The 27,952-nt window shown below is 36.7% G+C and overlaps 1 protein-coding gene across 3 annotated transcripts in view; it reads left to right on the forward strand.

Annotated features, from left to right (window-relative positions):
- PLEKHH2 (pleckstrin homology, MyTH4 and FERM domain containing H2) overlaps window positions 1-27,952 on the forward strand; it is a 78,296-nt gene that overhangs the window by 34,439 nt on the left and 15,905 nt on the right. Inside the window, exons 10-24 of one of the 3 annotated variants that reach the window (XM_081156250.1) lie at window positions 79-173; window positions 761-905; window positions 2,125-2,261; window positions 2,362-2,472; window positions 2,636-2,722; window positions 4,042-4,200; window positions 10,268-10,348; window positions 12,777-12,956; window positions 15,999-16,107; window positions 17,300-17,412; window positions 19,235-19,414; window positions 21,980-22,077; window positions 23,797-23,974; window positions 24,896-25,051; window positions 26,953-27,050. In XM_081156250.1, coding sequence (XP_081012376.1) covers window positions 79-173; window positions 761-905; window positions 2,125-2,261; window positions 2,362-2,472; window positions 2,636-2,722; window positions 4,042-4,200; window positions 10,268-10,348; window positions 12,777-12,956; window positions 15,999-16,107; window positions 17,300-17,412; window positions 19,235-19,414; window positions 21,980-22,077; window positions 23,797-23,974; window positions 24,896-25,051; window positions 26,953-27,050 — 1,927 coding nt within the window. The remainder of the gene's footprint in view (window positions 1-78; window positions 174-760; window positions 906-2,124; window positions 2,262-2,361; window positions 2,473-2,635; window positions 2,723-4,041; window positions 4,201-10,267; window positions 10,349-12,776; window positions 12,957-15,998; window positions 16,108-17,299; window positions 17,413-19,234; window positions 19,415-21,979; window positions 22,078-23,796; window positions 23,975-24,895; window positions 25,052-26,952; window positions 27,051-27,952) is intronic. The other 2 variants (XM_081156251.1, XM_081156252.1) reach the window with 2 other exon arrangements.

Raw genomic sequence — 27,952 nt, forward strand, 5'->3', positions numbered from 1 at the left:
GTTAATTTACATTTATAGGAAGTAGACCTAAGTGCTGGTTAGTTGTTTTTCTAAAAATCATTTTGCTTTCTGTTTCAGATTCTGTTGCAGTGCTTTCCTATACCACATCAGGACTTTATACATCTCTGATATACAAGAATATGACAACCCCAGTGTATACAACTTTGAAGGGGGTAACTCGTTGTTATTGTTAAATGGGTGGTTCTCTTCATGATGGATCAAGAAAACTTTATTCAAGCTTCAGATTCCATTCTTGTCAGTTTACACAGACTCTCTCTTATAGGGAGTTTTAGAAGTTCACTCTGATAGAGCATAAAAAGATAAATGGAAAGATCTGGAGAAGATACTTGTTCTTAATCAGTATTGGGGGTCTGAGTCCATTTTTGTTACGTCCCATGTGATACGGCCCCCCCTCCATGGCTTGGTTAGTTGTCTAAAGGACACACATCATAATGATGTCATGAAAACTAATTTAGAAGGATCTTCGTATCACTGCCAGGGCTCCCCTCCCTCCCTTGAAGAACCCTATTAAAGTAAGTATCACCAGGTGTTCATGGCCTTATGTTTTCAGGAATCTTATAGTTGACAAATGCCGTGCTAATTAGGGACTTGAACAGCATGGCTTTGATAATGACAAGATATATTCTCGTATTCCTTTAAAATATTGTATTCCGTGACTTCTTCTGGTAAAACATCCGATGCCTAACGAGAGAGGCGACTTTAGAGATGGACACACAGAGGTGGCTCTGCTTCTCTTTAGAAGGCGACCCAGATAAGCAGCAGCCCATTCCTGGACGAGTCCTCGGGATCTGAGGAGGAAGACAGTTCCCGATGCAGCTCCCGGACTTCCGAGTCAGACGCGCGCAGCCGGAGCGGGCCCGGCAGCCCCCGAGCCCTGAAGCGAGGTGAGGGGGGCACTCCCGGTCGTTCAGAATGCTCCATGCCACTTTTATCTCCGTAACCGGGTATTGTTTCAAACGGCAGTGAAGAGAGAGTTAGCCCAGGACTAAGACGCTTACGTTCTCAGTCCTCTTCGTTTTTCCAGACAAGCCACACAGACTTTTTGTTTAACCTTGCCTCTTGTGTAAAAGAGAGGTCACTTCATTACAGGAGTGAAGTGAGGTCCTTGGCCAACATGAGGTGGTTCTTCTATAGTTACTGTGTGGCATTTTGCGTAATTTATGGGATAGACTCATTTCAGTTAAGTTTGTTACACTGCTAAATGGCAAAAAATACATCTAAAAATTTGGTGGTTAATCTGATAGTAAGATGGAAGCGAACAAAAAATTTACTTCGGATATGTTTTTGCTTTTTAGTGGAAATTTTGAAGAAATTTTTGGCATAGGTAAAGGTTGCAGAGAGATCTCATCACCCTAAGTGGTGCCTAGATTTACAAAAAGCTTTAATTCACCATGACGTGTTTGCTGGTTTTCAGACTGTGTTCCATGGAGCCCCTAGGTACTCCCAAGCCCCTCATTCTCAACTGGAGTTTCTCAGCTTCCATAGGTTGAGTGTTTTGGGCTTCCACTGGTCTCTTTGCTCTTACCTTGACCCCCTACAGCTAGCTGCTGACAGATGAAAAAGTCTGTTTATATCTTTAAATCATATTGCTTCTCTTTTAAAAAAGATTTTTAAAATCTGTAAACTAGGAGTATTGGACTTGTATAAAAAATACTACTAAAATTGTGGGATTTTTGTAAATGTGAATTACTTTAAAAGTGATTCCAAAAGGTAAATGATTTAAAGTGTGTTTGTACAAATCTTGATAAATTAAGATTAAATATTTGCCTGTATGTAAAAATGTAAATGTAAATGCACATATTTTAATCCTTAATAAAAGATACGTTTGTAGGCTATTGCATATATTTTATACATGTAAAAATAGCTTTGCTTATAATCATTTCAAATATTAATGTCCCTTTGATTTCCTTAAAGATCTGCATGTCGGTCCATGCCCTTTGGTTCTGTTTTCTGCTTCAGAAGTTCTTCATGGCCAAAGGCGTGAGACTAAATCGAGCACAGGAAGTTTTATGATTTAGGAATAGCTGTATTCTGAAGAGAACTCACAGGCAGCGTTTGGACAGCCCAGTTATTAGATACTGACTGACTTCTTCGCCCGCCTAGGTGTGTCCCTCTCCTCTGTGGCGTCTGAAAGCGACTATGCTATTCCCCCAGATGCTTACTCCACGGACTCGGAGTACTCGCAGCCGGAGCAGAAGCTCCCGAAAACGTGCTCCTCCTCCAGTGACAATGGGAAAAACGTAAATGCTGCATCAGCTTTTGTTTTTTTAAATTAATGAATCTGTTATTGGGAGCTTCCAAAGGAAACCTAAATACTTTTTAAAATCTCTTTTTAATTAGGAGCCTCTGGAAAAATCTGGCTATTTGTTAAAAATGAGTGGGAAAGTCAAGACTTGGAAGCGGAGATGGTTTGTTCTTAAAGGTGGCGAATTACTTTACTACAAATCTCCGGTGAGTGGCAAGTGCTTGCTGTTCGGAACTGAATTCCTCAAACTAGACTTCAGACTCCCGATTGATTTTCTTCCCTGTGATATTAGTAATTAAAGTATTTCTTACTGTTATTATTGCTATTACAGGCAATCACTTTGTGCTTGGTTTTCTTCTTTTCATACAGAGTGATGTAATTAGAAAACCCCAAGGCCATATTGAACTTAGTGCATCCTGCAGTATTTTAAGAGGAGACAACAAACAAACAGTTCAGGTACTTTTTAAAAACTTTTTTTTTTTTGGTATCATGCAAAACTCAATTCTCAGTTATTCACACTAATAGAGAAGAGGTTGGATGATTCACTGTTTTTAAAAAATTTGCTTTGGGTTAAGTTCGATGACTCAAAATTTATGAAACCCCAGGAGCTCTTGGTTAAAACTATAATATAAGCTAAGTTTGTACTGAGTCACTCCCCACTACTTCATTCGCCCTTTATCACTTACACTGTCCGTTCCCTGCACTTAGTCTCCCAGCTCTTCTCAGCGCTCAGACTGTCTAGGTATTTTAGGGGAGGGTTATCTGATAAACGAATTTCCAAGAAGATGTTCTTAATTTAATGTATATTAAATTCAGGAGTGTTTGCATTTTAATACAGAACTGGAAGATGACAGTTCTTCTATGAACTTCAGATGCTATTGGCACCTAAATGGGAAGGATATTGCTGAGCAGAGGGGCTGTACTAGTTCCTAGCAAGTCACACCATAGGGAGCTGCTGACCGGTTCACGCACGGATAGTCCAGTCTTGACAGAAACATGTTAAATTTAAGACGTAGGCTGTTGACATAGTTTGGTATATGTGATTTAAATTAGACACTTTATTTCTGAAATGCCTTTAATGCTTATTATTTTCTTATTTTGCTCCTTGGGAGGGTAGACTTCAATACAAGGTACATTATCAGTGTTTCCAGTGGATAATCCCTGAGAACTTCCCCCAAATGTAGAAAGAAGAATCAGGGAAAGCTTTGTGTTGGAGCATGGCTAATAAGAATCATTTATAAGGTTCTTAAATATCTGGAAAATTTGACATATGGTTAATTTGAGACTGAAAAATTGCAAGTTCATAATGTTCAAACACATGTTGGGTCCAAGAATTTCTCTTATAGGCAAGATCTTATTTTATTTATAATTGATTTTTTCATATGTATAACAAATGACTCCTGGATTTGTTTAAAATGTGTTATTTTAGTACAGTCTCCAGTCATTCTGCTCCCCATTTCAACAACCAGGAGCCTATAGCACATTTAAAGGAAAATGTTTTGAGTAAAGAAGAGAAAAGCATGACCCAAAATTTTAATACTGTGAAAAGTTTAAAGTAAACTGAAGTGAAAAATATATATTCAATAAAAACTTAATTATTGTAATTCTCACCAAGTAGCTAAAATATGATAAATTATTTACGGAGTCATTTGTTTAGTGCCTCGGATTCAAGGTTTGTTCCTATGTTAAGCAGCGATGTTAAGAATGGACAATTGAATGCAATAATCCTAAATCTTCAGAGTCCCCTTTCCTGTCTCTTTCTCTTCCCATTCTAGTTGACCACTGAAAAACACACATACTATCTGACTGCAGATTCTCCCAATATATTGGAGGAATGGATTAAAGTGTTGCAGAATGTTCTTCGAGTCCAAGCTGCCAACCCACTTTTCCTGCAGCCTGAGGGCAAGCCGACCGTGAAGGGCCTGCTCACGAAGGTAGGAACTTGATGCTCCCCCAGTGTCCCGGCGGCAGAACCAGCCCCACTGATCACGAAGAGTGGGCGTCAGAGAGTATACCCTGAATATTTATATTATTTGGGGTGGGGAAGGGTGTTTTAAGTATGATGCCGAAGTCCAAAACCATAAAGAGGAAAAATGACAAATTTGACTACTGTACATAAAAATTTAAATGTTCTTACTCTCAAAAATTCTCTAGGCAGGATTTTTGAAAAACAGATGAAAAGCTTTGAAAAGGTATTTGAAATGGCTGAAAAACAGGCTTTTTCTAATCAGTAAGTAAAGGATACCAATGCGGGGAAGGAACAAAGGACATGAAGGGAAAGAAGTAGAGACAGCAGAGATCAAAAGAAATATAGATGCTCCATAAGCTTGTGGAAAGGCATTTTACTCTCACTAATAACATTCTTTAAAAAGCACAACTTGGAATAATAGATAGTTTTAAAAATCTGGTCAAAGGGGGGACATTTTTTAACATTATGAACTGCAGTATTGACACAAATAAAGAAATCTGCTAATGAGAGAATTACTCTGGAAGGCAATTTGGCAATGTCTTGGCCACACTGTTCACTCAGTAAATATTTTTGAAAGAACAAATGAATGAAAGAATATTTAATATTTTAAAAACATATACATATCCTTTGATTCAGCAATCTCAGTAATTTATGCTCAGGAAATGGTCTTAATTTGTAAAAGATTTAAGTATAAGGATGCTCATCACAGCATGGTGTTTTTTTTCTACTTTAAAAAAAGATATAATTAGCACTCACTGAAATGCAGATCTTAATTATAGAGTTTGATGAGTTTTGACAGATATTTGCTATCACTTTATCAAGACAGAGAACATTTCCATTACCCCTGAAAGATTACTTGCATGGCACAGTTTATAATAAAGCAAGCTCGGGATCAATGTAGATGTAGAGGGGGAGATGATTTAAATAAATGTTTATATAATCAGATAATGCTTTACTCTGCAGTCATTTTAATAAGAATATTTAATGTTACAGAAATATGATGTGTTGGGTGATAAACAAGTGGAGTGCAATATTATATTCACTCAGAATATGTATAATGCTCTAAAGCACAACTTTTGTTAAACGTATTCATAGAAAAAGTCTGAATGGAAGGCAGCTGTGCTCACCACCAGTGCTGCACGGGAAATTTACCAACAGATACTGAATATGCGATTTGATTTGATTTTCGCTTAGTTCTATTTTCTAACTTTTTAATGAGTATTGATTTATGCTAAAAATATTATTTTAAATTTTTAAATTCCAGTCAGTTTTGACAGTTATCTACTGTCACGTTTAGAGAAATACAATAAAATATTTACACACAAAATGTTTCACACAAAAATAACCTCTGCAGTCACTCATTATTCATGCATTCTATTTATGAAAGAGGTGAAAAAATATAGATATTGAGCTATGCCACCCTGTAGCCTATACTTAATATAGGTGCTATTCAGTAATGTTTACAAAGACTGACCAGCTAGTCCAAAGTACTAAAAAATTCAATACATTCAACAAAGAAATGAATGACCTGTGTTTGTTTTCAAAATATTACATTACCATAAAAGTATTTTTTTCAGTTACTGATGGGCTAGGGAACTCCCTGGTCCTGTGCAAATATATATTTTTCAGTGAACATAGTGCTACTTTAAATCATATTTTTATTATAATTCATAATGTCTAGTTGTCCTTCTTTTTCAAGGACCATGTATATCAAGCCCTTAGAGTGTAATATGATTCCACAGTCAAGGGTTTGTTACTTCTCCCAAGTTAATTTTTTTGTTTATTTGTTTGCTTGCTCCTACTTTATCAGTATGGCTTATTAATTGATAAGCATGGCTGACTAATTTTTGCTCATTCTGCATTTCTGCTGTTCTCTGCCTCCCATTTCACAATTTCATTTTAAATGACTGTAAGTTGATGTGATTAGCAGCTGCCTAAACCGTTAGGGTTCACAGACAGGATGCTTATTGGGTTTTCTTCCTGCCTTTTATGAAACCTTGTCCACCCCCATATTTTCACCCTCAGGGCCTTATAACAGAAAAACGTCCCTCCGCTATTAGTGACTTGTTCTGAGCTCACATCCAGGCTACAGCCTGAGATGCTGTGGAACAGCTTTGAGTACCTTAGAGGGGAGGAGATTTTTTCCAAGTTGTCACGTCGTTTCTAAGTACAGAAATAGGTAGGTAGATATTAAGAACTTGACTAATTTGATTCTGGATTTTCATTCTTGCAACTTTTCCTGCTTAGGAAAGATGTTTTTTGATACAATAATTTGTTTATTTAGAAAACAAAAATTTATTGAGCAGTTGCCACATGGCAGGCTTGGGGCTGGAAGGTGCTAAGATGTGGGAAGGCACAGTGGGAGGGTTGGACGGGCAGGAAGGTGGGAAGGATGCACAGCTAAGCTTGTGGGGCAGTGAGTGAGATCGTGTCTGATGGCCTCAGTTTTCTTGAGAAAGATTACTCCATAAAACAAAGTCATTTACTGGGAGGGAGGAAAGGATTCAGAATAATTATTCAGGGAAGAAAGACATGGAACCGAGGCAGAAATAGGATTGGTGCACGTTGAGGACCCGCCTGACGATAGTGATTTGAGTTCTTATTGGTTATTTTTCTTTAATGCCTTCAGATGCCCAGAAATAGGAGCAGAGAATGTACATGATAGGGCTGTGAGGACAGTGATATTTTCCCTAACATTTTATTACATAAATTTTCAGATATGCAGAAAAGTCAGGAGAATTTTTCAGTGAAACCCATATATTCCTACCACCTAGATTCTACAGTTAACATTTTACTTGCTTATCCATGTCTTATCAAGTGATGATTGAAGTATCAGTGTTTTATGACAGGCATTTCCAAGCATACATGAAAGTAGAGGGACTGATAGAATGAATGAACCCTCACACACTCATCACCCCGTTTCAACAGTTATTAACTGTGGCCAGTGTTGTTTCACATAACCCCTCATCACCATAATCTTCTTTCTCTTCCCACACTCTCCACTGGGTTAGTTAAAATAAAAGTTTTGTTGGGTGGATTTGTCAGAAGCATAGGAATGCGAAGTAACCACAGGTCTTGGAGCTGGAGCTGTTTTAGGATCAAGCACAGATCCAGGTTGGCGGAGAAGGGAAGAGAGGCCGGGGGAGGACTGGTAAACTGGAATATGATGGGAGGCCTAGGGGACTCAGTTTTGAATGAAGGCAAAGAACTGGAGTGTGAGTAAGGAGAGAGGGAGGTGGAGAGGGGCTGAGATCCGGGTGGACGGTGAAAATGGAGGGATAGCACACGAAGAGAGCAAGGAGCTGTGGATTAAGGATGTAGAGAGGCAAAGGCAAGAACATGGGTGAGAATCCTGGCTCTGACGCTTGCCGCTGTGTGACCTTGGTAAGTTACAGGCTCTGTGCCTTAGCATCCTCATATGTAAGGCGGGGATAATAGCGCCAACCTCACAGGGCGTTGGAAGGGTTCAGTGAATTATTTAAGCAGGTAAAGTGCTTCAGAACGGTGGCTGGTGCTCATAAACACTTCAGAAATGTTTATTGTTATCACAAGAGTTTCACCTAGATGCTGAAGTCACGATTTGTGGTGGACAAGGCTACAGGTATGAGAATATAGGAAAAGGGAGAAGACCATGAGGGCTTACGCTGTGTGTGATCGCAAAGGCCCATCGGGCTGTGACACACTGTTTGTCTTCAAAGTTTCAAACAGAGCTGATATGAAGTATGTTGGTTTTGGATGCAAGGTAAAAAATGATTCTTTCAATTATTTAGTTCCCCAAAGCCTGGAGGTTTGAGATTTCCTTTAAATCTTCTTGAGGATCCTTCTAGTGTAACTTGCTTTATTATGAGTTTTTCAGACTAAGTCACAGTTTTAAGATATCCTAATATTGTCAGATCTACATATGAAGATAGACAGCATTTTGGAACACAGCTTTTACAGTGAGTTGGCACAGGTCTTCATTCATTTGTAGTTCTTCAAAAGTACCCATTGTTCTGTTTTAAAGATAAATCATCTTGGAAGGATACTGTCTACAGCCTGCTGCCTTATACTCCAGTTTTGATGAGTCTGTTTTTTTGGAGTTTGTTTAAAAGAAGAAAAAAACTCTGCCTAACACAAACTATTTAAAACTTCCAGGATATTTGTCTACAAATATATGTTTCTAAATTTAATTAAACTGAAACATGTCTTGCCAAATGAAACATTTTTTGTTTTCCCTCAAGCAGCATTTTAAGTCCATCAAACTGTGAGATGGTGCAGTTGTTTGCTTAAACCATAACTTTGAAGCCCAAAGGCTGGTTGCTTGTGGGTTTAAACGAAACATGTGTTTTACTTCTCCTTGTGCCTGGTGAGGAAGGAAGCATTTATTGAGTAACTACTATTATTCTTTGTTTACATTTTCTCCTTTGGTCATCACAACAGCCCGATGAGGTGTCCAATAATCCCATGTTACCCACAGAGGCCGAGAGGTTAAGTCAGTCGCCTGAGGACACCATCTGGCATGCGGTAGAATTGGAACTTAAGCCTTGGTCCAGTTGACCTCAAAATTCAGGCCTTTTCTACTGTAGTGACTTGCCTACTATAAAAATCTATTGTGTCAATAATTTATATTCTTCTCAGTGTGTTACTATCAGAACAGTCCACTCAAATGTAAGTCACTGCAGAGGTCCTGCAAAATCTGTGCCCCCCACCGTCACCTCCTGCCCCTTCCCGATGGCCGCTTGCTCCGTCCCAGACACATGGATGGGCACACACCATCTCAGAGCCTTGGAACTTTGCTGCTTCCTTTGCCAAGTATTCTTCCCTCAGATGACTTCATAGCTCATCTACCTCCTTCAGGGCTTGACTCAGTGTCGGGGAGGCCTGCCTGAGCACCTTATTTTAAATTGTAAAACAGTCCTCCCAAGCACTTCTCCTTTCTTGCTTTGTTTTTCTCCTTAATGGGCAAGCATGATGGCAGGATGTTGGGCTTTCGTTTTACTGGCCAGTGTCTTGGTTTCCAGGTGGTGGGCCTCCCCAGATTGAAGTCCTGACTGTTGCAGGAGAGGCTGGTAGGGTAGTGGGCTCATAAGGTAAGCTCAGCCAAGCACACCGCATTCTAGGTCTGGGCGACAGGGCTTACTGTGAACCTGCCCATTGGCAGGAATAGGGTTCTTGGTGTTTTCCTAGGATGGAAGGTATGCCTGTGGCTGGCAGGCAGAGGATGCCTATCCCTGAGCAGGATGGGGCCGGGGAGGAACCCACAGTGAGGATCTTCATGAGGACACCAAATGATGAAAAACCTACAATATTCAGTAAAAATTTTGGTAAATTGTCTTCCACAAAAAAATGCATATAAATGTAAACTTCATGTTCTTGATGAAGGTTTAATTGTCTGTCTCCTCACAAGGCTCTGTGTTTCTTGAGGAAGGAAACTGTGTCTTGTTCATATCTGTATCCCCAGTACCTAGACCAGCTCTGACTATTCAAAAATCAAGAGCTAGATTCAGGTTTTGTCCCAGTCACTTAACTTAGTTCCTGCCATATAAGAAGTACTCAACATCTAATACTAGCTTTTAATATTATTTTATTATTTAGTATGAATCCTTCTGGAGGAGACATCAAATGTTTTGAATGAATGAGTTTTTTACATTTGTGAATCACTATAATTCTTTAGGTTTTAATCTTCTCTCATTTCCAACATGGAGTGTTAACCTAGAGAGCTATAGGGTTGCTGGAAATCTATGAAATACAGAAACTGTGAAATATACTTCTGAAACCAGCAACTTGTCTTATTCATCTTTGAATCCTCAGTCCCAGGCACAGTACTTGACATACAGTAAACACTTGTTAAACATTGAATGGTGAGCAAAACGTGCTGTGCTACTACTGTAACAGGTAAAGCTTAAACCGCATTTGACAATCTAGTTGGAATATCACTTACACCTTGAGCGAACTGGACACCTATACAGCTTCAAATAGTGTGACTATGCCATACTTTAAGGCATTAGATTCTGAGCTAGCTACCTTTGTAATTCTCCGAAATATGATTTCAGGTGAAGCATGGCTACTCCAAGAGAGTCTGGTGTACACTTGTAGGAAAAACATTATATTATTTTCGCAGTCAAGAAGATAAGGTATGTATGTATTTTTAATATACTAATTAGAGGAATTTTTGTTTGTTATGCCTTAAAAATTTTTTTCTGTCACTCTTCTGTTGCTAGCTAAAGCTTTTGAATTTTTTTATAGGGGTTGAAATTTTGCATAAAATTTATTACTGAGGTAATCATATACCTACAAGAGTCTTTATTCTTAATTATAAGTCTTTGTAACTTTTAATTAATGCATCTTTTTCTTACGAAAGTCTTCCTCTGCCCCACTCCCAACCATTAATTTCTCATATTTTCCAGGACTGACAGACTAGATAAGGTTGGATGAAGGGAACAACAAGCCAGGAAAGAAGAGCAGGGAGGAAAAAGAATCCAGTCCTGTCTCAGGCCCTTGAATCCCTAGATACCACTTACCTATCCATTCATCTACCTATTATAACTTATATATTCATTTTTAACTAATCTTCTTCCCAAAAGAACTTGAGTCATATTTACTTTCAGAATCAAAAGATAGGATATCTAACAAAGGTGAAATGTGTGCCCAATTATTATGGGTACCCCATGTCAACTTTGGGTGGCTGGAGTTATAAAAAACTAAACCACAGTGGACCAAGAATACTCACATAAAATAATGATGCCAGTGGCACAGAACAGCAGCCTGTGACCAATTACTGTGTTAGTGAGACCAAACTTCTTGGTCCAGTGACCATGTGGGTCAGTTGGTTTTTCTCTGTTCCATTTTCACAGACTTCACTCTCAGTTCTGAGTAGCTGCATTTAAAATGCATGCCCTTATTTTCAGTGTTGCTCTTGGATGGAAATTAACACAGTGCAGCCATTAAAAATGATACCTCTAAAGTAATGTGGGAAATTGCTCCCATAAATGCTACACGAGTAAGCACAATACAAGATTAGATATTCAGCATAATCCCGACTAAATTATAAATCAGGAAAATAGAAGCCACTCTGTGTATTCCAGGTGTAATCCTTTTAATATTATAATTTTTTATATTATACAACTTTATATAATAAATAATTTTTTTAGAAAAGTTAATTAATTTTTAGAAAAGTTGAGGGAACCAAGGTCAAGGAAGCTGCCCCTGATGGTATGAGAAGATGACAATGAAAATCTGAACCCAAAGCAGTGAGGTAGCTGGTCCTTAGCAGTTTGCTAGGAAGCCTCTGTGACTCTCACATCAGCCCAGGCATCTGACTACAGCTATCTCAGGAAAACAATGACTTCTCTGTCACAGCTCATGCAAATTCTCTCCTAGGTAAACTCTAACTCAGAACCATACAGGAAAGGGGACTCTGACAAATATAGTTCCCAACTTCTTTTCTGCAGTTATGGGGAGACTTTTTTAAAAGAGGGTGGTTAGGATGCCGAGTTTATAATGCTTAGTCTGGCACTTCTATGTAAAAATATACATAGCAGAAAGATTGGAAAGAACTACACCAAATGTTGAGTAATTATCTGTGATGGTAGGATTATGATTTTTTTTCTTTTTAAAATACCTTTCTATACTTACCAACTTTCTATAATAAGCATGTGTTTTATAAATAGAAAATAATTTAAAATTTGCTTAGTGAAACTTAAATGTTCTCACCATTAATAATAATAATAATAAATCTAATTAAATGGAAAGCATTGGTCACAGAAGAAACAAGTCATAAGAATGTAGATAGATAAGTAAAAATCCTTTATAATTGTTGGAAAAGTGTTGAGACTGCATGCGAGTTAGATAGAATAAGCCTACTTCATTTTGTGCTATAGATATTTCAGAAACAATTTGCTTTTAATCTGGATCAATGTCTTTTTTTTTAAATTCAGTCAAAATATTTAAAAGCACTAGGTCTGTTCATTGTTTAGGGAACTATGGTGAATCCTTTGGTAAAATAAAAAATAATCTTTAAATATTGGGGTAGATGGAACCTTGATTTTCATATGATTGGATATGCCTAAAGCACACAGTTACAATAGTGTTGTCATGTAGTATCATAGTAGAATTAGTTTTCTTTATCCCATTTTTTAAAACTTGCTTTGTATTTATTAATGTGACTTTCTGCCCTATTATTTGCTTTTGTTTTACTATCTTTCTTTTTCTGAAAGAACACATAAGTTAGTTTTGCATTTTTTCCTTCAGAAGTAAATTTTCTTTATTCAGAGCTCAGAATAATGCTTTGCACATAGTAACTACTCAGAAAAGAATTAAATGAATTAATTTTACTATTAACCAGCTATTAGGCAGACAATTTGCCTAATATTGCATTTTAGATAAGATATCCAGGTAAGACCTCACTGAACAGGTGACATTTTAATTGGTTTCTGAAGTAAAAAAGCATTCATTTAAAAAAAGGTGTGCTTTATAAAGGTAAGAATGAAAAGGGATATGAAAAATTTTACTAGGAGAAGATTTAGAAAGTGTCTTCCTCACAATTACTAATATTTACTTTAGTTTCCTTTAGGTCAGATCAAACTCTGGGAGGCTAAAGTTGAAGAGGTTGACAGATCCTGTGATTCAGATGAAGATTATGAAGCCAGTGGGCGAAGTCTGTTGTCCACACATTACACCATTGTGATCCACCCCAAAGACCAAGGTCCGACTTACCTCCTGATTGGATCCAAGCATGAAAAAGTATGTAAGGACTTAATGATTAATTTAGAATGATAGAGATTAATGTTATTAAGTATTGGTAATTTTCAAATCATTTTAATGGAAATGAGGAAGAAAACTTTGCAAAAGACTTCCATCTCTCTTTTCAGAGATTCTTTACTTCCCTGGAAACAAGCCTTGTTTGTGTCATTTTTCAATTGTGTTGATAAAAGTAGCCTCAAGGCTGAAATTAGTGCATGAAGGTGTAGGATAACCTTATGTTCAAAATGTGGATCTCTCAGACTGGATCTTTTGGGGTGAATCTAAGGCCTCTAATATTTTTTACTCATTTTCAACAAAATTTTGGTTTAGATAAAATTGAAAATCAATTATTACATGTATTATATGTATGTAGTCATATATAAAAATAAATTTAATGTAATATAAAATAAAAATTAATTTGTGATAAAAGAGGCATGAAGTAACAGATTATTCAATACGTAGTATTTTGTGTTCATTATATATTGAGGAAATTGGCTATTTAGGAAAACATTTCAGTTTGTCATCTCAAACATAACGAAATAATTTCCACATGAATTTAAAGAAGTTAAATGAAATAATTTTTTAAAGAGTTTTTATTTGGTCTTGGAATAAGTACTTTCTAAAAAAAAGTACTTTCTAAAAAAAAGGCAACGTAAGAAACAATAGATAATGTTGATATATTTGACTACAAAAATTGAAATACTTCTTTATATCAAATAAAATCATAAACATATTTCAAAAGGGTAATATAAAAAATAAAATATTTCATGGATGGCTACTATATCTTTAACATATAAACAACTTTTATGAAGCACCCCTTCTTTTTTAAGGCCAAATAATATTCCATTGTATGTACATACCATATTTTCTTCATTCATTTGTCAATGGACATTTAGATTGCTTCTATGTCTTGGCTATTATGAATAATGTTACTATAAATATGAGAATGCATATAGCTCTTCAAAACCCTGATTTCAATTCCTTTGGCTATATACCCAGAAGTATAGTTGCTAGATCACATGGTAGTTCTACTTTTAGTTTTCTGAGGACCCTTCATACTGTTTTCCATAGTGGCTGAAACAATTTACATTACAGCTAACAGTGTACAAGGGTTCCCTTTTCTCCACATCCTCACCAGCATTTAATTGCTTTTTTTGATGAAATCCATTCTAATGGGTATGAGATGATAGCTTATTATGGTTTTGATTTGCATTTCCCTGATTAGTGATGTTGAGCACCTTTTCATATATTGTTAGCCATTTGTGTATCTTCTTCAGAGAAATGTTTATTCAGTTCCTTTGCCCATTTTTAAATGGATTATTTTTTTTTTTTTACTATTGAGTTGGAGTTCCTTATATGTTTGGATATTAATTCTTTATTGGATTAATGGTTTGCAGATATTTTCTCCCATTTTATTAGTTGCCTTTTCATTCATTGATTGTTTCCTTTGCTGTGCAAAACCTTTGTAGTTTGATGTAATCCCACTTGTCCATTTTTGGTTTGTTGCTTGTCTTTTGATGTCTTATCTAAGAAATCATCGCCAAGCTTTGTCCCTATGTTTTCTTCTAGGAGTTTTATGGTTTTAGGTCTATGTTTAAGTCTTTATTTCATTTTGAGTTGATTTATGTGTATGGTGTAAGAGCAGGGTTCAGTTTCTTTGTTTTTTTTTGGTTTTTTTTGCACGAGAATATCCAGTTTTCTCAACACCATTTATTGAAGAGACTATTCTTTCCCTGTTGTGTATCTTTGGCACCCGTGTCAAAGATCAGTTGACCGCATATGTATGGGTTTGTTTCTGGGCTCTCTATTATATTCCATTGGCCTCTGCCAGTACCACACAGTTTGATTTCTGTAGCTTTGTAATATATTTTGAATCAGGAAGTGTGATGCCTTCAGCTTTGTTTTTCTTGCTAAAGATGGCTTTGACTAATCAGGGTCTTCTGTGGTTCCATATGAATTTTAGGATTGTTTTTTGTAAAAAACACCATTGGGATTCTGATAGCGATTGCGTTAAATCTGTAGATGCTTTGGGTAGTATGGATATTTTAACAATATTAATTCTTCAATCCGCGAACACTAGATGTCTTTCTATTTATTTGTGTCTGCTTTAATTTCTTTCATCAGTGTTTTACAGTTTTTGTTATGTAAGTCTTTTACCTCCTTCACTAAGTTTATTCCTAAATTGTTGGTTTTTTGATGCTGTTGTAAATGGGATTGTTTTCTTGATTTGCACTTTGGATAATTCATTATTAGTGTATAGAAATGCAGCTGACTTTTGTACATTGATTTTGTATCCTGCGACTTTGTTTCATTTATTAGTTCTAACACTGTGTTTGTGGAATCTTTGAGCCCGACCTATAAGAGTATGTCATCTGCAAACAAAGATAATTTTACTTCCTCCTTTCCAATTTGGATGCCTTTTATTTCTTTTTCTTGCGCAATTGCTCTGGCTAGGACTTCCAGTGCTATGTTGAGAAGAAGTGGCAAGATTAGGCATCTTTACGTTGTTCCAGATCTTAGAGGAAAAGCTTTCAGTTTTTTACCATTGAGTATGATACTATCTGTGAGCTTTTCTTATATGGCCCTTATTGTGTTGAAGTAAATTCGTTCTTGGTGTTATTTTCTTCTTCAAATTTTCTGGATTTCCTAAGTATTTTGTATGTGTTATTTGTATGCATTGGGAATCAGATTTTAAATGTGATAGAATTTATTGTATTTCTGAAAGGAATATTACTACCGGTTGTATTTATTCAAGTCTCTTAACATTACTTTCCTTAACTTTATCATGCTTTTCTAAGAAACATCTATAGAAAATAATAAGAATGTGAACAGTGGGAAATGGTACTATGAGCACAATTCAAGTGAGCCTACTTCAGAACTGTTTAAATAAGTGGCTTACTTTTAATTATCATTTAAAAATTAAAAAGTTTGGTTTTTTTTAGTGTCAAAGTTTTCTCCTGTTTATGCAAATTGTTGTTTTTTTCCTTAAATCACCAAAAATTATATATTGGTTAACATCTCTAATAATGTTTTGTTTTTAAGGACACTTGGCTTTATCATCTGACTGTTGCAGCTGGAAGTAACAATGTAAATGTTGGATCTGAATTTGAACAACTCGTCTGTAAATTGCTAAATATTGAAGGGGAACCTTGTAAGTTCATAACATAGAAGGATTTATAGTTTATGAAATGGATGCAAACCCCTTTAGACTAATGGAGTTTTTACTTTGTGGGTTCATTTCCCTGCAGTGTACCTACCGTTTCACTGGCTTGGCTTGTCACGGGCCAGGATTTTCACTGTGGTTCTTTGGCTTCAGGGACACCATCATTCCCTGAAATTCCCTGTCCTGTGACACCTCTGCCTTTGCTCACATTACCCCTCTGCCAGAAATGCCCCTCTTCGTTCAGATTCTTCACCAACCTGGTAAAATCCTACCTACTTTAAAAGCTCCCTCAGCAAGCCCACTCCAACTCAACATCTGGTGAGAAAAGGTCCTTTTTTTTCTTTTTAATCTTCACCCAAGGATATTTTTTCCATTGCTTTTCAGAGAGAGTGGAAGGGAGAGAGAGAGAAAGATCGATGTGAGAGAGACACATTGATTGGTTGCCTCCCATACGTGCCCCGACCTGGGCTGGGGATTGAGCCTGCAACTGAGGTGCGTGCCCTGGATGGGAATTGAACCCAAGACCCTTCAGTACGTGGGCCAACACTCTAATCACTGAGCCAGACCAGCTAGGGCAAAGATTCTTAATAAATGTTAAAATTATGCCCCAATGCACTTTGCTGTTTAACTCTTTCATAGCATTTGTTGCTTTGCATTGAAATTATTTTTTATGGCTAAGGTTTTCCTATTGAGAGTCTAGATTTTGTGTTATGCTTTACTTAATTACAGAGATCACATTTTATTTTTAGAATCCAGCATAGGAGTTTAATAAATGTTGATGTGAGGAATGACTCCAAGTTCTTTCTCATTCTATCTCCTCCTACCTTGGCTTCTCCTTTCCAGATCTTTCTGCAGCTCCTTCTAATGTATAATCATCTCTCTACCTGGGTCACCAATCTTTAGCACATTTAAGCAGCATAATAGTGCCCTGGTAGACTTGTTTCAGCCAAGAATATTAGGAGCAAACTCTTCTAGATTTAATTTCTCTGAAACAGAGACATGAGAATCCCCAGTGGCCAGGAAAATGAAATGAAATAATGTTGCCAAAGGTTTTTCATGACCTTTGTGACTTAAAGTTGTGAGCCAGGCCTCAGTGAGCTAATTTCTAACAGGTTAGTAAATGGGAGGCCAAAATAAGTGATTCTTTCTGTTTTCTGTTCATATTTTATTCTGCATTTAGCCTCTCAGATATGGAGACACCCAGCTTTGTGTCACAGCAAGGAAGGAATTGTTTCCCCTCTGACAACACTACCTTCTGAAGCTCTACAGACAGAGGCTATTAAATTATTTAAGGTAACATTTTATATGGAGTTATATGTTATTAAAATTTTAACTTGAAAAAATAAAAATAATTTAGGTTATAAACTTTCACTTTTTCCAAGAAAATTCAAAATGTGATGATGATTATGATGACGATGATGAAGAAAATCTACTGAAATAAAATTAGGTGAATTTAATTTGCTTTCTGAGTGAGGATTTGGCATTTACTGAAATAAACTACATATGGTTTGGGCAATGTGAAACACTTAATATCAGAAAACTCATTTTCCCATTAACCTCTCAAGTGGAGGAATTTCTCACATCACACCCACGTCAGGGTTGGGAGAGGGATCAGCACCCTTCCTCTTCTCCAGTGCTACTCTCAAATTCCTTATTCAGCTTCTATTACAAACTGCTGAGCACTTGAAACTTACCATTCAACTGTGTCACTCTTTATCCCATCTCTGTCATTAGTCAGTGTAGGTCATTTCAATGCTGTTTAAACTGTCCCAAAGCATAGAAAAAGGAAATCCCCCAAATTCTGGGGGGGGGGGGGTTAACTTTTTCAAACAAATGAGCAGAGAAAATATGAGGTCCAAGGTACCCGTGATCCAGCTCCGTGGCATCAACACATGGCCAGCTTTTTTTAGTTTCCCCATCTCCACTGCTCCCCAACATTGGATTATTTGAAGCAATTCTCAGTCATCATATCACCAGAATCTTTTTGTGAAGTATTATTTTGAAAGCGAACCCCAGAAATGACTACAAAACAGAGCAGTTCATGCAAAAACTAATAAAACATTAGTAAACAGAATCCAGCGTCATATTACAAGAATGCTATCGTGTGACTAAAAGAGATTTATTACAGGGAATTAAGGATGGCGATATATTAGAATATCTATTATCATTATTTATTAAGTAGACAGTCATCTCTATAGATGCTGAAAAAGCATGACAAATTTAACATTCATAAAATAGTGATAGATACTTTCTTAACATGATAAAATGTAATGGTGGAAATCTTTTTCATTGATCATCTTATGATGTAGTTCTTGGGCAGCAATGCTTTAGGTTAGAGACTAAAGTTATTTTATTATATTCTGTCCTCAGAAGAGATAAAGACTACCTACTGTATAATGACATAATATTAAAGCGAACCATTGGTGCTTATCAACACTAATGTTTCTTAATAGATATTGTGTTTATTTAATCAGATTTTAAATCTGTTCATTCATTAAACATTTGCTCTGTCACTCTGTGCTGTGTAGAGAATAAAAAGATAAATAAGGCAGTTTCTGTCCTTATGAAGTTTATAGTGGACAAGAGATCATTAATGTGCTGTATACCCTTAAACTGAATGCATATTCTGCCCTTGGTGGAGTGTTCTGTTAAGTGTCAGTTAGGTCAAGTTGGTTGATAGCGTTGTTCAAGTTTTCTAAATCCTTACTAATTTTCTTTCTACTTGTTCTCGCATTTACTGAGAGAGGAGTATTTGAAATCTCTAACTATAATTGTGTATTTGTCTATTTCTCCTTGTAATCCTATCAGTTTTTGCTTCATATATTTTATTAAGTACATAATCATTTAAGATTGTTATATTTTCTAGATGAACTGACCCCTTTATTATTATAAAGTGACCCTTTTTATCTCTGGCAGAATTCCTTGCTCTGAAATCCACTTTGTCAGATATTAATGTAGCCACTCTGGATTTCTTTTGATTAGTGCTACCATAATATATCTTTTTGATCCATTTTGGGGGAAAAACAACTATTGGTAAAAAGAGAATCAATATAATTCATGCAGAATAAATCTAATTATTCCATACCTTTTTATTTTTATTTTTTGCTTAATTCAGACGTGCCAGCTTTTTATAAATGCCGCAGTTGACTCCCCTGCAATTGATTATCACGTATCTCTAGCCCAGAGTGCTTTGCAGATCTGCCTGACACATCCTGAGCTACAGAATGAAATCTGCTGTCAGCTCATTAAACAGACAAGACGGAGACAGCCACAGAATCAACCAGGACCATTGCAGGTATATAGTGATACATATACATGCAATTTAAAATGATGTTGCTGTCTTGATTATAAGAATGATGCATATTCAATATAGACATTAGGAAAATACAAAAAGTGTGGAAAGGAAAATAGTTATTAATGTTTTGATGTATGTCCTTTCAGTTTATAGATTTACATGTTTCTGTAGAAATGTATGTGTATATATTTCTACACTCTCACATTTTCACATTACTAGTGTTTCAGTGTGCATTCTAATTTTTTAAAATTATAGAACATAATCATTTCCCCTGTATTCTTCAACATTCTTCAAAACATTAATGTTTGCATTAATATCAGTTACTATATACATTTAGGTTTCTTGGATGTAAAAGACAACAGACAGGCTTATTTACGATAAAGATTGACTTTTGTCAGGTAAGATTCTATTCTAGGACGTGACTTCTGCCATAAACTGCTTTTAGTTATAAAGTTTTAATTTCAGAGCATGCTTTGCGGTTATGTTAGGTCTGAGTTTGCAAGGCCATCATGCAGGCCTCCCCTGAGCTTGTCAGGTTAGTGTTTGGCCCCTTTTTGTTCATATATTTCCCGTTTGGTCATAAATTAATTCAATGGATGGATTGATGGCCAACCTTTTGGTTGCGTAATGAGGTCCCACCGTTCTGGGAAGGCTTGTTCCTGGGAAGTTTTAGTGTTAGCATTTGTCTTGCTAAGCAATGGACCATTGGGGATGAGGGAAGACCGTAACCTTGGATGGAAGTCAAGGCTGAATTTTTTTCCCTCCAAAGTGAAAGGCAGGTAATGGGAGGCAGTCAGGTCTCATGAGCCTTTATTAAGAAAAACATGATGAGTTATTTTTAATTTGTAAGTTATTATGATTCAGGTTTTGTTGCCTGTCTTATTTATATTTTGTTTTTTAGTATGATATTTACTTATAGTTTAAAGGCATAACATATTTTTTTAGTGTTTATAATTCAATTATGAGATGGGTTTTGATTTATTATGGCCCATTTATTTCCCATTGGAAACATTTAAGTGCTGTTATTAATTTGATTCCCGCTACTTGTGTAATTAGAAGCTATAATTTTGTTTTTGTAATCGGGGCTGTGAGAATATAATGATGTAAATTACAATTATTATTTAAAATTTCAGACGCCAAGAGAACAGTAAGAGTTTTATAAGTAAAATTGTTGGGCCTTAGTAGCAGTTATAGAGGGCCATGTTTTTATAGTCATTGCAGTTTTTATTGGAGTGGATATATTTAGTAGTCTTTATTGGTATAGAGAATAAATATATTTTCATAATTAGGCTTTGGTGTTTATATATAAAAGTAATAAAATATTTGTTAACTAACTTATTGTAATAGCATTTTTTATTTTAAAAGAGAAAGCATAAAGAGTGTTATTTAGAATATAAAAAGTTATTGTATATGTCTAATAATTATTAACAGTTGGGCAATATACATAGCTTGAGAAAAATGTAAAGAATAAGTATAGTAATTGTTAATATTAGTAGTAATAGTAATTTGTAGGCGTACTGGCCTTGTTGGTGTCTTGAGATGGCTGGCTATTTTTTATGTTTGGGCTTTTTATCCTTGAAAAGTTTTGACTTCCACTGGAGACAAAGGTGAGTGTCCGAGACAGGGGCACACATCTCCTCCTCCTTTTTAATACAGCATTTAAAAAAGTACTGAAGCAATACTTGCTTAATGGAAAAGATTAAAGTAGGAAAGAATACAGAACAGAGCAAAGGAAAAGGAAAAGTCACATATGATCCTATTACCTAATCTCTGTTAATATTTATATACTTGCCCCTTACGTATGTATGTATATGTGTAAGTATGTGTAGGTATTTTGGATTTGTTTTGGGGTATATGATTTTTTACTGTGTTTCAGTCTGTCCTTTCACAGAGCCATTACTTATATTTCCATGAATGAGTAAATACATAAATGAACAAAAAGGAGCAGTGTTCTCAACCTTTGATGTCAAAAAGGATTACCATATCTCCATGTCTTTGGGTATCTCAGCCATAGACAACTATATACATTAACTGGATGGATTATGGATCTGACCCAGTGTGGCTTTTTAAATGTTTTTATGCATTATAAATGCTCTAAGAAGATAATGTATATGTGGAAGAAGCAAACACATTTGGGGTCAAGAAAGGCTGCAAAAGCCCTGGCTGGTTTGGCTCAGTGGTTGGAGTATTGGCCAGAGACCAAAGGGTCCCAGGTTTGATGCCTAGTCAAGGGCACGCACCTCAATTGCGGGCTCGATCCCCGGCCCTGGTTGGGGCGCGTGCGGGAGGCAACCAGTCAGTGTCTCTCTCACAACGATGTTTCTCTCTCACTCCCCCTCCTCCCTCTCTTCCATTCTCTCTAAAAATCAATGGGAAAATATCCTTGGGTGAGGATTTAAAAAAAAAAAAAAAAAGCTACAAATTACTAAAATAAACAAAACATTGAAAAACCAAAAAAAAAATAATAAAAAAAATGCAAGGCTGTCGACTCTGTGAGTCAGACTGGCTGACTTGGATCGCGGTCGGCCACATGGCGTCTAACCTGTGCCGTTTCTCTTTGCCCAGGCCTGGCAGCTCTTGGCGCTCTGTGTTGGGCTCTTTCTTCCCCACCACCCTTTCCTGTGGCTCCTCAGGCTCCACCTAAAGAGGAATGCGGACTCCAGGTGTGCAGAAAACTTGCCAGCCAAACCTTTAATGTGACCTCCGAAAGTCTACCACAGATCATAAGTATTTAGTAACCTACCAGGCACATTTGTAGAAGAATGTGTGGAACAAACGTTGGTGCAGGGAACCTTTGATTGTCATTTATGCGGAGCTTGGAAAACATTTTCTTTGTTATGTTAAATCTCTTATGGAAGATTGCAGTGAAAGCTTGAAACCTGACAAAGAATATTTTTAAGTGAAAAGTCTGTGTATTTCAAGTATGAATGACTTAGCATTAGTTATTGTTATAACAGCAACTATTTTGTTTCCTTAGTTTTCCCTTACTGTTTTTCTCCACATTGAATTATTTTATGTGGAAAACTTCCCTGATGGTCTTCCCTCCACTTATACTTGAGTGTATTTGAATTACTTCAGAATTTTTATTTCCTTGAAAAAAGACATTTGAAATCCAACTGTCACAATGGCTTTCTACATTGGGGCCCAGGGCACTCAGCCAAAGGTTATCAGGGTCATTTTGTCCAAGAGGTTGATGTTAGGGACTCAGACAAACAAATAAACAAACACACACAGAGAGACAGAAAACAACTTTGAAGCAGTAGAAAAATGTTCTCCAGTTCATGATATGTTTTGGGGACTCTGTGGTGAAGGTCATGTGACTTCAGTTGCAATCAGAGACAAATCACCCAAAGGGTGAGAATTTAAAGTCTGCCTAAAAGACACTGTATAAATATATTTAGAGGTGTTATCAATCTGCTTGTATTTACAGAGTAAAAATTACATATAACAAGTGAGGGCAAATAAGATCTCTTATCTAGCTTTTACATTCACTTTCTCCAGTGGTTTTGTTTAATGCTTCACATTTTTTAAGGCATTCATGTTTTATAGGGTAAGGAGGAAAATATATTTCCGTTTGAAGGTATATTTTATTACCTTGTTTAGCAGTCAAACAGTAACCTCCAGTTTCTTCAAACAAGAACTCTGCAACATCATGCATGTCTTAAGTTATCCTATATTATCCTATATACAGTTACTATATATTGACTGTATAATGACTGGTAATTTTAAATTCATCTTGTGACTATAATAATATAGTAAAGATGAAGAATACTTTGTGGAGAAGTTTCATTCAATCAGTGGCAAAAGCAAAGAAACTAGAATTAACAGGACTAATATCACTGACTTAAACAAATCAGGCAGCATTGGTGTGTCCCAAACCCAAGGCACTGCCTGGGTGGGGGTAAGAAGGTCAACAAAGCACTGTCCCTGCCACCACTGGGAGCAGATGCACAGGTAAAGAGCAATAATACAAGGCAAAGCCCTGAAGTGTGGGTACCAAGAGTGTATTAGGGGTAATTTGATTGTTTTTTTTCAGAAGTCCTAATCTTTCAGAGATTTCTTTCGTTTGAGTTTCCCCAGAAGCAGTCCCTGAGATAAGGATTTGAGTGGAAGTAGTTTATTTGGAAGGTGCAGTAAACACTGGTAAGGGGGTCATATTATGGACTGAATTGCGATCCCCCAAAAAAGGAAAAAAAGAAGGTAGAATCTGAGAAAAGATACAGAGGTTTAATAATATTATGCAAAAAGAAACATTACTGTCAAAATTTGCATAATACTTTGTAATAATGTACACCAAGGAAAGCTTTCTTAACGGGTTTATCTATATTAGGTTGTCTTAATTAAATTCGTTCTTAGGCTTTATCTTAAGTTTTGTGTTATAGGACAGAATTTGGAAAATATGCCATTTATTGCCAGCGATGTGTAGAAAGAACACAGCAAAATGGAGATCGAGAAGCAAGACCCTCAAGAATGGAAATTCTTTCAACCCTCCTTCGGAATCCTTATCACCATTCTTTGCCTTTCAGTATCCCTGTGCACTTCATGAACGGGATATATCAGGTAGGTTACGCTTTCTACCGTGAAGAAAACATGCTTAGCCTGGATCCTATGTGTAACCTCTGGGCAACAGAGAAATGAGACTGTCCACCTACCTTTGTCAGCAGCTGGCCGTGATAAACTTGCAAATATGTTAGATCTTTTATCAGAACAGCTGAGTTTTCAAACAGCTTTGCTAAATAAAAAGGATTCACACTAAAAACAAATCTAGACTGAACCAAGTAAAGGAGGAGTTTCCCTGCCATCACAGTTCTGATGGAAAAAAACAAAAATACTTTGGTTGAGGTCACCAGTGCACCTGCTAGGTGAGGAAATAATTACTAACGTTGAGTGTGTACAAGGTTAGTCTCTTGAAAGTCTCCAAATCTCAGGAATTATCTGGGAAAGCTTATGTGGGCCCTCCCAACTCTCAGATCTATAAGCTCGCTTATTAAGTGAAGCAAACATGTTCGTTCCAAAGCTAGCAATTAGTCTTTGTAGCCATAAGCCTTTTATCACAGAATCAGACACTTAACTGCGTATTAAAGTAACAAACATTATATGCATAAACGTTCATTTAAGTACATTTCTTGCTTATTTTTTTTCATTTGCTTGAAGATTACATATCGTGCTGTAGTTCTTGGTTTGCTTTTAATGAGCAGACATATCTCTGCAAAATGTTTATGGCTGTCAAATAATCTGCCTCTTTTGAATTCATGTCAGTTGGCTGAAGCCAAGACTGCTGAATTCTTACAGCAAGCTAATTACTAAGGCAGTGTTAGGTTTCTCCAGTGGCGCTTTGGGTGGGGGGCGTGGGAGTTAAAGCACCCAGATAAATATATGTTACCATTAATCATGCATCAAGTATGTCCTGTTCCCCCCCGAAATCTGTTTGAAATGTCCATACTTTTTAATTCAGAGAACGACTTTGTGTTCTCTGCTCAGGTAGTTGGATTTGATGCCTCCACCACGGTGGAGGAATTTCTAAACACTCTGAACCAGGATACAGGAATGAGGAAGCCAGCCCAGTCTGGATTTGCGCTGTTCACCGATGACCCTTCTGGCAGGGACTTAGAGCATTGTCTTCAAGGAAACATCAAGGTAAAAGCAAGTCCTTCTAAGGAGGCACACTTGGCAAACGAAGAAGCCACTATTTGCTATTTGCAGCAAGTTTAGTTCAGGAGTTTCAAAAAAAAAAAGTAAGCAATTTAATTCTCACAATAAAAAAAAAAAACTTGCAGGACTTTGTTGAAGCTGTAGAATTCTTAATATACAACCTGCACACACATGTACTCCATGTTGAAGAGAGGGAAAGGATTCACAATGGTAATAATACCCTACATGGTAGGGTAATAGGGGTGGAGGTGTGGAAGCTGTAGTAAACAGGCTTTCCGTTTTACTCATTTGCTCAGCAATATTTACTGAACTATTTATCGTGTCCCAGAAGCTGGACTGGACCCTTTGGCAATACAAAGAATGATGAGAAATAGTCCCTGCCCATGGCACGCTTATAATTTGTTTAGGAAAGAGCAGCCTTGTACTCTGGTAACTTTAAACTAGAGTTGAAACTGTAAACTAGATAACTTTAAACTAGAGTTGAAGTGATCAGTGTTTTAAGAGTGCTGCGAGCATTCCACAGAGCTCCAGAGAGATGAAGCTCAGCATTGGAAACTAGGGAAGACCCGAACTGGGCTTTGATGTGGGTAGAAAGTGAACCCGGGGAACTAAACAAGGGATTCCAGACATAAGGAGAATCGTGAGCAGAGACAGAATTGGAAGATTTTTAAACAGTCTTTTCTAGGTCGTAGTAAAATAACTTTAATAAAGTTTCTAGTGATGGCAACAATTAGAAATACAGACTTACAGAACCAAAAGGAACATTAGAGAAGCAAAAATTTGCAAATGAGGAAACTGAGGCGCAGAGAGGGAAATGATTTACCCCAAGTCAAACAGCTAGAGCTGGGTCTGAACCCTGCTTTCCTGACTTGATGTGGTCTGTATTGCTCTTGAGAATAAGTGCCTCGTTACGGGGTGAAGGTGTTTCTGGGATTTGGAGATGACGGAATTGGGGCAGAGCAGGGGAAGAACTAGACTGGTAAGGAAGAGCTCACAGGCTTAGAGCACATGCAACATCAGTAACTCACAAAGCCTGGCTCCACTTGCAAAACAACCCGTTGGGGCTCCGTGGGGTTCTGCAGAATACTGTAAACGCTCTTACTTAGTTCATTAGGCATGTTAGTTAATAGATATGGTTTCCCCCCACATCCCTTTGCATATATTTTCTACTGCATATTGAGAAATTTAGATGAATAAGTGTCTTTTTTTCTCCAGCTCCAAGGATATCCTCTTCAGTTCAACAAATCCAAATGTAAATTATTGAGACAGACATTCCTAGAACTGTTGTTAATAAATTAGTCAAGAAGATAAGCTAGTATTTTTGGCTGACTTGAGCTAAGTAATTATCAGGGGCTTTGTTGAATAACTGCTTACCGCATATTTTTGAAAACTTTTATTTATATTTCTGTAAATGACCAGTTAAATAAACAAACATTTATTTGGTTCCTGAAGAATTTTTGTTCTTTCTCAATCAAAGAATGTTAAGATGGTATTCCAGATTTCTTTGCTACAACTTCAGTTATTCCAGTCTTTATAAACACAAGAGGTAGAAAAGTTGCTTCTTCAGTGACTAAATCATGAAAAAATTCCTGGAATCCTCTTGTTTCCAGTTTCCTGCAATCCTTCATTAAAATTCTTTTTTGAGTAAAAAATGCATTGCCACAGTCCAAGGTTAATGTGTGTCCAAAAGGATAAGTGGACCAAAGAGCAGTTTATAATTAAACCCTAAACTCAAGAGCTGCACAGAAACTTAAAACAAAAAACTTCAGTCCATTTGGTTTGATCACGTTAACTGGAGATATTTTTCAGTGTGCAGACATGCTTGTCTTCAGAATATACCAATTTTGAAAAGTATTATAAATCTCCATTTTTCACCTTTCTTCTAGATTTGTGACATTATTTCTAAGTGGGAACAGGCTTCCAAAGAACAGCAGCCTGGGAAATGGGAAGGTACGAGAACTGTTCGTCTAACTTATAAAAACAGGTGTGTAATACCAGCGCCAAATGCCAAAGTAGGAGTATGCACGTATCTTCCAATCATGCACCTGCAATTCAGCTTCCTGCTGAAGAGCCTTAAGTTATATTTATCTGTATATTTTTTTCTATAAATGATAACTCTACTGCAGGAAGAAACTGCCACATAAAATTTTATTTCTAATTCTTGTCCCTTAATGTCATGAATAATTATATTATATAAAAATATGCATTTGGACAAAAATAAGAAGAAAATTGCAGGAAAAAATAGCTGATGTCTTAGCGTAGGATGCATTTTCCACTTTCAAATTTTTTAACATTATTACCACATTTTTCATAAAGACTGAATGGTACAAATCTGTAGTAAGAAGTATTTAATTACCCAATTCTCTTAAAAGTGATATATTCATATTCGTTCATTCTCACTTTCATTCCGTCTCTCTCTCTCTCAGTATTTATTGAGCTTCAACTATAAGCCAGGCACTTAGCTAGATGCTCTGAATAAAATAATAATAAAAACAGACACAAACACAGTCCCTGATCTTTTGGAATTTACAGGCTAGTGAGGAAGACAGTTGTTAACCATACAATAACTCTACTGAGTATATAATTACACATTAAGTTCTTTGAAAGAGAAGAGGGTGGTTCTGAGGGAGCACCAGACTAGAGCCTGCCCTACCCTGAGACATCGGGGGGCTCTGAGGAAATGCTGTGCCAAGGTCAGAGGAGGGCTGGGGCTGGGAGCATTCAGCTGGGCCGAGAATGATCAGCAGCCTGTGGCGGGAGGTTTCTCAGCGCTTCAGAAATTGTTAAAAAGCCAGTGAGGCCAGAGCATACACCTTCTCAACAGATAAAACTGTAGTACACTGTGGCATATGGTCAGAAACCAGATTTTCTATTTCTCTCTCTTTT

This window comes from Miniopterus schreibersii (genome assembly GCF_964146895.1).
Source record: "Miniopterus schreibersii genome assembly, chromosome: 13".
In the NCBI taxonomy this organism is placed as follows: Eukaryota; Metazoa; Chordata; class Mammalia; order Chiroptera; family Miniopteridae; genus Miniopterus; species Miniopterus schreibersii.